This window comes from Python bivittatus, unplaced genomic scaffold (assembly GCF_059951505.1).
Source record: "Python bivittatus isolate LINGU-HERP-01145 unplaced genomic scaffold, Pbiv_v1 ctg000080_np1212, whole genome shotgun sequence".
NCBI classification, from domain to species: domain Eukaryota; kingdom Metazoa; phylum Chordata; class Lepidosauria; order Squamata; family Pythonidae; genus Python; species Python bivittatus.
This window is the reverse complement of record NW_028277035.1, coordinates 18,869,508-18,882,876: the sequence shown is the minus strand read 5'-3', so window position 1 is coordinate 18,882,876 and position 13,369 is coordinate 18,869,508. Positions and strand designations below refer to the sequence as shown.

Here is a 13,369-nt window from a genome sequence, read left to right as displayed (position 1 = left end):
CAAAAGGAGAAGAGGATGGCAGAGGATGAGATGGTTAGATAGCATCACTGAAGCAATGAGCATGAAACTGAGCAAACTCAGGGAGGCAGTGAAGGACAGGAAGGGCTGGCGTAATATGGTTCATGGGGTCACGAAGAGTCAGACACAACTTAACGACTAAACAACAACAAAAATTAGGAAACAAATTAATGGATGTTTTACAAAATAAGAAAAATAAACATTACATGTTTGACAATGATGAACTTTCTTCCTGGTCATTCAGGAATTTTATTGATTGATATTTTATTTTTAAGAACAAAATAAATAGACACATTCTAGAATTGATCAGGGATTCTATTGGGTCTGGCTTTTTCCTATGATTATGATCCAGACATTTCATAATTATGAACATACTTTCTATGATAGGATGTCAAAAGAATTGTTTTAAAAATCAATCAACTCCCACATTGATTTAGTCCTAGCATTTAGTGTCTAAAATGTGGTAGTGTCTGCTTTTATTTATTTTTTGACTTGTTTGGTCCTTTTCCTCCCTAGACCTCCTTAGATCTTTTCCTCCTGTAAGACTGCAGTATTTGGGTATAAAAACATAATGGACCACAAATAGAGAAATCAGTATGCATCACAAAAACTTGCTCTCTCCTTTGAGGTAGGGCAAGAAAAAAAAATCTAGTAAACAATTCTTTACATTCTTAAAATGCTTTATCTTAAAAGCATAACATCACCACTGTTCTTTTAAAACAGATAATTGCAAGCAGCCATAGAGTTACGGAGAATTTCTGGTCAAAGATATCCTACAGTATAACCATGTAAAATGTTTTAAGACAGAGGAAGGCATGTAAATGTGTTAACACAGCAGTTGCCTGGAGCAAAGAGCAAGGAGAAGTTTCAAGAATGAGTGTTGGGTTGCAAAAACTCTAATTCAGCATCGATGGGGTGTCACAGCAAGTCAAGACTAATGGAGAGGTGAAAACTCTGTTATAAGAAGTTGGAAGATTTCTGTGCCCCGCTTCTGAAGAACTCTCACAGAATTTAGAAAGGACTGCTTCAATAGAAGTGAAAAATGATGTTTTGCATAGGAAAAAGAATGGCTGTTTTTTAACCTTTTACTGATTTACAAGTTTCCTGTGTGGCTGTGAATTATCCTTCAGGTCTGTTTTCAGAATATGTTCAGCATTGTATTCTAAAAAGAGCCTGCACTTTTTTTAGTACCTGAATGCAATAATTAAGTCCCTCCACACTCACCGCTACACTAAAGTAACTCAAACAAACATGTGGGCATAATTGAAAATGAGTTTCCAGGAAAATAAATGCTATAATTGCAAAGCCAATATAGACTACTGTAATGTGCTCTACATGGGGCTACCCTTGAAGAGTATCTGGAAGCTTCAGCTGGTTCAAAATGCAGCCCAGTTTGCTCTGGGTCCAATTCAAGGTTATCACCTTTAAAGCCCTACATGGCATGGGACCGGATTGCCTGAGGGACTGTCTCATCCCCATTATATCGACCTGTCCCAGCTGGTCAAGCAGAGAGGGTATGCTGTGGACCCCATCAATGAAAGAAAGTTGACTGGCGGGGTCCAGAAGGAGAGCATTCTCTGCTGTGGCCCCCACCCTATGGAATACCTTCCCCCAGAGGTGAGGCAGGCCCCTATTCTCTTGACCTTCTGGAAAGGGTTAAGACCTGGCTCTGCCAACTTGCATGGGACGAGAAAAGAGGCAATCAACCTCTTTGAGGTGGCTAGCACCTTGAAGATGCTCCCATATGTTAGCATCTTATCAATCACCAGCATCTTGGAAGATATTATTATTTATGTACAGTATGTGTTTGGTTTTACTGTATTTTTATACTGTTTTTATTGTATTTTAATTAATATTTATTTTTTGTTTTATTGTAAACCACCCAGAGTCACTTCCTCATGAGATGGGCAGTGTGTAAATTCAAAATATTTAAAAAAATAAATAAAAAGTACCAACTGAGAACACAACATGGAGTTTTCTTGCAATGCCTTAATTTTCACCATACCAGAACTCTTCCTTTTCATAGCTGGTATTTGCTTGGTGATATTGACAGAAATCATATGGCTAGATTCCTCATGTAACTTTTCTAAGGCACAGAAAAGCCTCCAGAAGTTTTTTTTTTTTTTTTAATTAAGCTATTGTATTTGAATATGTCTATCAACCTTAAGTGGAAGTGTACATGCCATTTCATTCTGCTTATGACAAATTGGAAAAATAAACAAACAAACAATTACATTCTCAGTGCTTTCTGTAAACCTGATATCTTTGTCATTTGTTTAGAGGCATTGCACCTATTCTTAGGATATTCCCACAGTACTTAAAACAAAAAAAAAATCAAGGAACTGAATAGATTCCTAGTATTCAAATGAACTTTATCTCAGATTATTTGTGAACAAGATCAGTCTTGCCCTCATCCTTGCCCTCCAGATGTTTTGGACAATTCTTACCATCACCAAATACACAGTGTCCATAAAAAGCCACAATACAGTATTTTTTTTTTAAAGCCAACAACAGCAACAAAAAATGGTACAGTATTTTAAAGATTTTTCATTCATGCGCAGGTTTCACTTGTTGGCATCCTTCTATTTTTTGTTTGCACATTGATTGATTGATTGATTGACTGACTGTGTGCCATCAACCACACAAACTTTCTCCAGGATGCTTTTTTTTTACTTGATATTGTCTATCCATGTTATTTCCTTAGTAAAATATAGGAGTTATTTATAATTCCTTCCCCTGTGCAGTATGAAACGTTACGTTGCCATTGTCACTAAAGTGATTGTCCACCTCCAGCATTTTTTTATATTGCTGCTGCAATATAGGTTGCTGGTTGCTTTTGCTGTGTAGCTGCAATAACCTTCATTTCCGGGAGTAGATACATCTGGCTTACACTCCTGGTGTTCTTTGCTTATCCCTCCCAGGAATACTCCCTATCTCCCCACCATGATGGTTTACCCATAATAAACCTTTGCATACTGATAATAAACTTTTTTTTAAAAATTAAACTTATTTTGGCACTACTAGATCCTAAATGAAAGGCAAAGTTTCCTTTCAGTTGAGCACAACTCTTGGCAACTTCATGGACATATCCATATTTTATTGGCTATTTTTTAAGTTTTCCTGTCTACTCTACAGCTGTGGGACTTCCCATGCAATACTAATAAAATCTGTTCTTGCTTAACTTTATTTGGCATGTGTGATCAGCTAGGGCTGCCTAGGTACTGCCACCTTGTCAGGCAGATCCTCAATAGAAAAATGTAATATACTAGCACAATTTACATACAGAAGTACAGTTATATTCATGTCTTCAACCAGCATACCTGTGACATCATGAAAACCATTCTTTATACATTTATCCACAAATATATGATACAATGACTGAGATACTACCTATCTTTGTCTCACACTCCCTGTTCAGTGTTGAACTATTTGCCAAGCTTTTTATTTAATTTTAGGCAGAATTTCTTAAATGTCTTGTTTACTTCTATCATATACTGTTCTTACTGCATTTAGCAACATCATATTTGGCAAAGAATTCTATAATTCAAGCTATTTAGCTTTCTCTAAATCAACATATAATAAATGTTATTTACCTTTGTATACTTCTCAATGAATCTCAGAAACAAAACAATCCACCTCCCCTTCACCCGCCAATAGTTTGCAGAAGGTTCAACTGTATTACAGCTGATTTGGGGGGAAAAAGTCACTTCAGTTCTCCAGTGCTGTTGACATCATGAAAACACAGTAATCTGGTTCTACTTTCACACTAATGCTGAATCTTCATATGAATGTGCCCCTATGTTCATTCAACAGGCCAAAGAATGCAAGAAACACGCAGGTAAACAAGTTTTGGCAATTAGCTTCAAATGTTGAGAAAGGTTGTTGTTTGAATGTTAAATTACTAATAAAAAATGAATTCTTCAAATATTACTCAATATACTTGGAGCTAAATCCTTGGGAAATGATTATGCATGATAGATAAAAATGCATGTGGGAGGAAAAAACACACACATATAGACTGGAAAATGTAATACATAGAAATGTGTCACTAGTGAATGTATTAAAACAGATAGCTATAGCATTTGAAGTCAGAGGGTACTTTGTACTAAAACAGTTTTCAATTTATCACTGGCTTATTTTCTTCCAGCATATAGGGTCTTCAGGACAAGATACTGAGACAGAACTCTGTATTTTACTAATGAACACGTTATTTAAAAAACAAGAATAAACTCTTGTATCATAGCCAGTAAAATGAGTTCCACTACTCTGTTCCATTTAGCATTGTCTGCACTGTGAATTGAAGATGATAAAATACAAGTATTACCTTTGTCCAGAATTCTCTTGTATTTGCCCATAGTTGGTATTTAACAATACCTTGGAAAGTGTCCTGCTTAATCATCTGTGCCTTTGCTTGAATAATCTGCAATGTATGCTGGTATTTCTGCAAGTGTAAGTCACAAAGGGGGTGTATCTGAAGGAGCACTGAGACTTGAAATTCTAAACCACACAAATGCCTAGTGAAAATTCTAGCCCCCAAATCTGAGCTTTGCCAGAAATGAATCAAGCCCTATGTTTAAAAGAAGTCTTTCAGGTCACATTATTTTGCTCACAAGAGCACTACTTTATCCATCTCATTTGCTTCAATGGAAATGTAACAACAACACTTGACAATAGTAGGAGAGGGGGTCTTTCGTAAAATGACTCATGACGAAACTGCACATAACCCTCTGTTCTTTTGAGGCTGGGAATTGGAAGACTTTTGCTCACCTCCCTCATTATCCTTGTTATCAGCACAGGAGGTTTCCATAGCAACATTGCATCCAGGCCCTCTCCAGCCGGTCTGGCAGACACACTGCCAGCTGTTCTGACCGAGTGTGCATCTCCCATTGCCATTGCACAAATCAGGGCAGCCATCTGGTTGAAGAAATGAAGAAGATAAGTTCAAGTAATACTGATTTGCACGAAGAATCTATGCTGTAGGCACATTAGACAACATTACTGTGCACCCAAAAAGAAAGTTAAAGACTATATCAGGTGGGCTTGTTGATGTAAGGGACATCATTTTTGCTCTGAAGTTGACTAAGTAGAAGGCAGAAGAGAGTCTATGAAAATTATATGTAGTCCTTCTTGCCAACAAGCTGTCTTCAGGATTTATTTTAAAAGGTTTGCAAAATGAGATTAAGTCTTCTTCTAATAGTTATACTTTGCTTCTATTATCTTTAAATAACTATTTGACATAACATCTTGCTAATTCTGTATAAATATGATGGATCTCCCCCATGGACAAAGCTACTTTGTGGTTTGAACTGCTATGCCACTGTATAAATTAATAGGGAGCAGGGGTAATTTAAATAAAAGCTACTATAATCCACGATCATTCTTGTTATTTCAGATAACTATACATGTTTACCAAAAAATTCTACAATATAAACAGATCTGAGCATAAATTTGTATTTTCTAAAAGATATGGCAGAAAACACAAAACATGTCCTGTTGTTTCACTTTCTTAAATGCAGATTGTGGTTATTTATCATGGGCCCCTAATTAGATTAAACTGGTTTTAAATTCACAGATACTTAGTTTTCAGACAATACTTCATAAAGACAGCAAAAGATAACTATTTCTGATTATTCAGAAATAATCATGCTCATATCAAAGTAAAGGACACAAAGGTTCCATCTGCTGAAATTTCACTCATAATTAGAAGCAAATTTTCCCAAGTAATCTGTATGCTGACTGCATAATTTTCTGGGTAGCGGTCTATATGGGTAAGAGCTGTTCCTGCTGTAGTAGTTATCTGGATTTTCTGCAGCCCAGATATGGTAGTTGTAGCACCAGAATGCCTATTTTTGCTTTCCCTGACCTGTAAAACAAGTGGTATTAGCTTAGCATGGTTAACTATTAATTGAAATTAAAATAAAATAAAATAAAATAAAATAAAATGATTCATGCCATTCTGACTACAAACAGCAATGGTGATCAGCATCCTGAGGTAAATGGTCTCAAGAGATAATAGAACAAATCTTATTCATTAAAAGAAATAGGGAAAGAGAGGAGTAAGAAACAGGAGGCAACTATACAACTGAACTGTTCCAGTCTATCTTAGTTCTACAGAGTATTTTTAAAGCTGTCATTGCCTTCTGCACTGCAACATGTATTATTTCCCAACCTATTCCTCCATGAGAAGTCCTTTATTTCAGGGCTTCGTTTCAGAGCTGTTGCTAGACCCAAGCAGGATAAAGGGATCTAATTAGATCTAATAGCAGCTTTTAAATGGTGCCCATTCAAAACAACAAATAAATCTGTGGCAAATCTTTTCCCTTTACACAACTTAAAGTTACAAATACCTATCATGCAACTGCAGTGAGAGTAAAGGAAAGGATATCTGTTCTCTCAGACTGACATATTTCTGGGAGTTCTTTTCGGAAACACTAACTGATGATTGCAAGGGCACAATTTTTCTTGACCAAACATTTCACAACTTGATGTTCCTCACACATTTATCTTCCTGAAGCCAATTATTATTCCCTGCAGGATTATTTGTTTGCATCCCATGACACAAACAGTGTAGTAAAGTTCTTTAACTCCCATTCCCCATCAGTCTTTTACTTGTACGCGTACAGTATATTCTTCTTTAAAAAGGTTAAAAACAGCCCACTACCTCTGATCTCAGTTGAGGCAAACTTTGTGGAAGCTTAGAAAGCTAACTGGAGATATTCTTTTTCAAAAGCACTTTCTTTTCTCTCTGATATATACAGAGAAACTTCTCTACCCCCCTTACCCTCAAATAATCTGTGGCTGGGGAAACTCCACAGAAATCCTTGCTTGCTTGTTTCTTTGCTGTAGCTTCTTAAGCATATGCTCCCAGGACACTCAACAAATGGAGAATTTGGACCAACTGCTATAATAATTAAGAGACAGGGACCTTCCACTGATCTTTGCATAAACCTGGAAATTCAAAAAAGACCCTGGAACGTGTTTTGGAATGAGGCTGCTATCATTTAGTGATGTCAGAGAAAATGTGTTTGTGTCTCATCACCATTGTGTACAAAGATGGTTAATATCCTGGAAAAAATTCAAGGAGTTTCCCCATATCAAAAGTCCTCAGGAATGGAATTGAAAAGCTGATACCCTTTGGAAAAGACAGCTGAGTATATAGAATCATCCTAAACAACCAGTTGCAAATAACAGATGACCCGCTTATGTACTAAGACCACCTCTTATTAGCACACTTACTCCAAAGTCTGCACCATCAACAAATGGACATGTAGTCTAACAACTAATTTTCCCAATCTTGCACAGGAGAAGTGATCTCACAGTGATTTTGTGAGGGTACTATTCCACACAAAGACCACTAACCAGGGCCTTTATCCAAGAGGAGATCAGCTTGAGGACAAGGATTGGGATTGGTTTCTCCAGCACTACTGCAATTCATTAAATTATTTCAATGTAATAAATCAATATTGGGACAACCCCCACACTAGTGGAGGCAGTTTTTCTAAAAAGACCTGTTCAATGAAGCAAGTTCTCAGCTCTGGCAGAAATTTAATCCTAGTGTAGGTAAAGGAAAAAATAGGAGGAACAGGAATTGCTTGGGGGGCTTGACAACCTTCTGAGAAAAACATGTAACAGTATAAAAGAAACCAATCCAATTTGCAGCAAGGCAAGAGTGAGTTCCCATATTATCTAAGGAAGCAAAATATATATTGGTGGTTAACCATGGGATGAATATTTTAAATTTTAAAGGCTTTAAAGTTTAAAGCCCTCTCCTGGTAAAAATATAGGAGGAGTATAATTAAAGTCAGTGCTGGAAGAGTTTTAGACTTAAAGTTAGAAATTTATTCTAAAATTGTAGGTTATGGGAAAATACTCTCAATTTTTGATGGGGGAAAATGATTTTAAAACCCTTTGGAAGGAGGGATGTTAAAAGAATTCCACTTCTTTCCTTTAAAATTCAACCAGTATTTAAAACATGGACTCTTTATTCAAAGGAGCGAGGGTTATGATTGGTAAAAATAAGATGCCCTACATTGGTTTATAAAGTGTGATGAACGTACAAACTTTCTCACAATGGAGCAAAAGGGAGCACAGATCTGCAGGATGCAGCAAGGCTGAGTATTAGGTGGAAAAACAAAAGGTGAAGGAGTGTAACTGGTTAACGCCTTGGTGAAAGATGCATAGCAGAATGAAGGGAAAACATACGAGTCTCCACATAATGCTACATTCAGAATTGCACTGGGACAGTTTTCTTTTGGCTTGGACTGTATTCATGCCACAAGAAGCATCAGCTATTTTACCTAGGTCATGAACACTGCCATAAAGAGCCCAAGCATGACATAGCCTATGCATTTGAAAAGCACATCCATGAAAGGACCAACACCATAAAGAGGCAAGTTATTATTTTTCAGGTGTTACTCACACAATGACGCTCAACCCGAAGGCTAGCTTGCCCTTCATTCTCCTCACCCATTTCTACTTGAAAGGTATTTGCAGCCACAATAAATACAGATTCTCTACCATCTTTAACAGTGATAACCCCCTCCCTCATTTGAAATTAACTAGCAGTATACTGGACACAGCCCATAGTCGATGAGTCAGCACCTATCCTTCCTCCCATTGCACATGAGGTGCCACACGTGGGGTACTTTCTTGTGACTGGAGACAAAGCTGGGTTGCTGAAAAGGCTACAAGAAAGGGCTGGAAATTCACAATTAGTCTGTGGGGCTTGTGGGAATGCTCAGTAATAGTTCCATGTTGGTAGCTGACAGATTTTCTTTCAAATATTTTGCTGTAGTTCTCTATACAAAAGGCCATCTAACTTCCTAGAGTTAATCCAAGAGAGAATTTAAAGCCCTCTCCTGGTGAAAATTAGCAAAAATGTAATTTCTTAGGCCTTACAATTCCTGCTTCTATGAACATTTATAAGTTAAAAATGATAATATTACAGTGTAATTGATCAATGGGGACATTCTCTACTTATTCTGGTTGTGCACATTTTGTTTCTAATGAAGCACTTCACAAACAATACAATTTGTGCAGCTATGAGGTCTGTCACATTTTGGTCAGTCCAAGACAGACATAATAAAAGGCTGGATCACCATCTCAGGATCACTGCTTGGCTGCCAGCATATTACTTTCCCATATATGCCATTTGCTAACAGTTTCTGCTACATCTTAGCAAGGCGATAAACCACAAACCCATTTACTAGTTAGGGGCACTGACATAAAAAAGAAATCCACTACCCCATGATGGGAATGTTGATTCTATTCAGCCAGGGCCAAATTTGTAGATGTCTATATAAATATATTTTATTTATTTATATTTCAAATTTGTCACCGCCCATCTCACTACAGAGTGACTCTGGACAGTTTACAGTAAAAATCTATAAATGTCCATCAAAAGCCACAAACCCATAGTATTGTGGATCTCTTTGACAGCAGACATGCTTCTTGATTGGAAACATATTCAGTAGGATCACATTAAATCTGCTGATGCTAGGTGATCAGATTCTGTATGAAAACCTGACTAATGCTATATTAGCAGTATTACCAGTCTTAAATGAGAATTCTGTAAGGTAACTTTATTTGCACCCCAATGCAAAGCCTAATAATTGAGAGAAGCATTGAAGGAGAGGCTATGGGTCTCTATGTATCATCTTAGACATCAAGGAAAATATTGTTTCAAAATGTATTTGTGAGCCTAGAGCCACATGTTCCCGGGAAATAAAAAACAGGACCAGGTGCTGATGAAAATACTTCCTTTCTGGAAGGTGAGCATAAATAACAGTTACAGATATTGCCTATAAGTTCTAAATTCTAAATCAATCAATCACCAATTCTGGATGAGTTCAGGAACATGATGATGCTCTGGTCTACTATTGCCTAGTTCTTCATTGGGACCATAATCCTACACTTTCTCCATAGCCCATGACCCAATACACTTTCTATGAATTATTTTTTGAAGACAACCCTAAGTTGAATATGTGTCTGCACCATAGTTTGGGTCTTGCATGTGTTTACTCAGTCTTTTAGTACTGCTCATATTTTTCACTACTTTCATTTGTTTTCTCTTTATGAAGCAGGGAAATTTGATTTCAAATTATCTTCAGATACATTTATTGGATGACTGGATATAGGTGAAAGCTGATTAAGAAATAGTTAATTATAGCAGTCAGATACTGGTGGATACACAAATTTCAATCCCTGATATCACTGAAACACTTTTGGAACAAGCAAAAAAATTGGAGAGCTAATGTTGGTACTGTCCCTCTGATCATTCTTTGTTCATGAATCTGTCATTGATGCAATAAAAAAAGGGAGGGTCCTCAATCATGTGGTCATGACTTTTTTTTGATGCCCCTCCCCCAGTGTTGTATCATACTCTACTGCAGGTTTCTAAATAGTGGTCATGACGTTTGGGGAACATGGTGGGCCAATATACACATTCCTATGTCTCTTCTTATTTTAGAAAGTCAGATGTATGATTTCTCTGTAGACTTCATAGAAAATCCAAAGTGACTTCTACAAGCATGCCTTTAGGTCAGAAACTCTTTTACCTATCCTAGTGTTTTCCATGTTGGGAAAGGATTAAAAACTTCTCGATTCAAGGCTAACTCTTGCAGAGCAGAAAGGAGATGACTTATAGTATCAGTGGCAACTGCAGCAGGAGTCAAAAATGTTAAGATGGTGGTGATGGTTGTGTGACAGAAGCCTTGCCCCTTTTGTATGTGACAACATTGCATGTACTAAAGGGTGTCACTTTGCTCATGACTACCATCTTCATTTTCTTTTCATTCACATCTATCCCTACCTGCCAAGTGGGTACTTCTTTTAGGCATGCTAAGTGTAGTTAAGAAGAATTAATAATCTTTTTTTGCCTGTTTCTGCTGTAGCTCCCTAGCAAGCAATTATTTGATACGATAAAATTATGCCATCTCACAAGAGGTTTAGTATACTGAAAAAACAGCAGTAGCAATATAGAAATCAGTCAGAAACTGAAGAAGGAAACTGCTTTGTTTAATCATTTTCAAGCAATGTATGACAACAGCAAGTTAACTCAGTTAACAGAAGCATGTAATTAATATTACATCTAAATGCAGTCAATACATGCAGATGCATGCAATATATCTCCTTTTTATATTTAAAATAATGAGATTGCTGCTGTTTTAGACAGAATATCCTGTCTAAAACAAAAAAGAAAGTTTCATGATTCATTGCAGAAAAGACCCCATGATTTTGGAAGTTGCAAAAATAGCATAAGAGGTTAGGATGGGAGAGACATATCTTGATGTCCACTATCAGCCATGGAAACTCACATGAGTGACTTTGGGCCCACTATTGTCTATCAAGTGAAATGGGTGTCTATATAAATTCAACCAATCAATCAAATCAGCTTAATTTATTTCACAGGTTTGTTGTTGTTGTGGGGAAAAACACCTAGGGAAAAGGTTTATACATCTAACAAATATATACAGACATCTTTCACATTATGAAAGTTACATTATACAGGTAGTCCTTGTTTAGTGACTGCCTCATTTAGTGACCATTTATAGTTACAACAGTGATGAAAAAGTAACTTTGTAACCAATCCTTGCATTTATGATCTTTGCAGGTCTGTAAAGCAAACGAAAGCTGAAATAAGATCACAAGTATAGTCACAGTTTCACTTAGTGACTGCTTCGCTTAACAGAGTTGTAGGTCCCAATTTTGGTCACTAAATGAGGACTACCTGTACTAGCATTTAAGAAAGCTTAAGTAGTGGCAACTGCTTTCTTCAAGAGTTTCCCTATAAAAGATATTTATAATGGGTTTCCGTTAGGCTCAATTTCTTGACACATAATACATTGTCCAGTTTGGATGGTTTTAGCCATTCTACCCAAAACTTCTCCTTACAGCCCACTCTAGGGCAAATAGAATGGAATATGTTTTGGATCTTCCTGCCAAATCCCAGAAATATAAACCTTAGTAAACCTTTCACCAATCCTGAAACATAAGAGGTAGCTGAGTCCTGAGGGTTAGGGTGATATAGAAATACTGTAACAAATGCCTTATTAAGCCAGGGAAGCCAAGTCTCTACCTTCTCATTGTTTCTTGCCTTTTAAAATGTTTTGGGCTTAATGTTTTAAATAAATAATGCCCAGAGTTGCTGGGAGTTGGGCTGTATATAAATTTAATAAATAAATAGTAATAACAACAATAATTGGAAAAAGCATAATATACGAAAAACAAAAGACAGCAATAATCCCACAGAAAGAATTCCAAATAAAATCAATGCAGTCATTCTAGCTGCACTAGTTACTTGTTTCCTCCTTGAATAAATTACAGGTAGTCCTCACTTAACAACCATTCATTTAATGACTGTTCGAAGTTACAATGGAAAGGACTTACAACCAGTCCTTGTACTTACAACCATTGCAGCACCCCCACAGTCACATGATCACGATCTGGGTGCTTGGCAACCAGCTCATACTTATGATGGTTGGAGTGTCCTGGCGTCACGTGATAGCCATTTGTGACCTTCTCAGCCGGCTTCTGCCAAGCAAAATCAAAGAGGAACTGTGTGGTTCACTTAACAACTGCATGATTCACTTAATGGCTACAGTGATTCACTTAATGCCCACTTCAAAAAACGCTGTAAAATTGGGCATGACTCACTTAATAACCACTCTGCTTAACAATGAATTTTCTAGTCCCTATTGTAGTCATTAAGTGAGGACTACCTGAATTGAGTTTTAGCATATTTTCACAATTCATCAGAGAGGGTACAGGGCCTTCTGTTTGGTGGTTGGGTGCTCTTTACCGTTTCATCTTGCTCCACCCTCTTCTTTTTTACCATCTTTCTCAGACTCTCCTCAGTTTCACAGAATGTGGAAGATAAGCAAAATCTTATTGCTTTCTTAGTCAAAGGAAATGCTCCATTTCTATCCTGGGTATAGCTAGGAACTGAGAAATTATAGGCTAAACCAACCTTCCAAAAAACTTTTAGATGAAAAATAAAGGTATAGTCTAGTTTTCACCAGTTGTAGGGATTTCATAAGGGAGAATTGTTTGGGAAATAAAAGTTGACTTCCATTTAGTCTGGCTTATGAAATTTAGGGTCAACTTACCGGATGCTTTTGAGGTTATTGTTGTTTCATACCAAAAACTAAGGGTTTGTCACACGTGGTTTAGTGATAGCAAGAAAACCAGAGTTACAAGTGTGTGAAGTATAATATGAGGGCCATCTTTTAAGTTAAACTTTTTCTATAATGAGAAGAAAACCAAACTTGCCAACAATAACTAGTATGAAGCTAGAAAACTAGTAGGGGAGAAGGGATTTTCCAGTTTATTGCAAAAAATGTCAAATGCAGTA

At 36.9% G+C, this 13,369-nt stretch overlaps 1 protein-coding gene across 8 annotated transcripts in view; it reads right to left on the bottom strand.

The window, feature by feature from the left end:
- Positions 1–13,369, bottom strand: part of TENM2 (teneurin transmembrane protein 2) — a 586,296-nt gene that overhangs the window by 83,861 nt on the left and 489,066 nt on the right. For all 8 annotated transcript variants that reach the window (XM_088133612.1, XM_088133610.1, XM_088133614.1 and 5 more), the window contains one exon: positions 4,786–4,932. In XM_088133612.1, the coding sequence (XP_087989738.1) occupies positions 4,786–4,932 (147 nt within the window). The remainder of the gene's footprint in view (positions 1–4,785; positions 4,933–13,369) is intronic.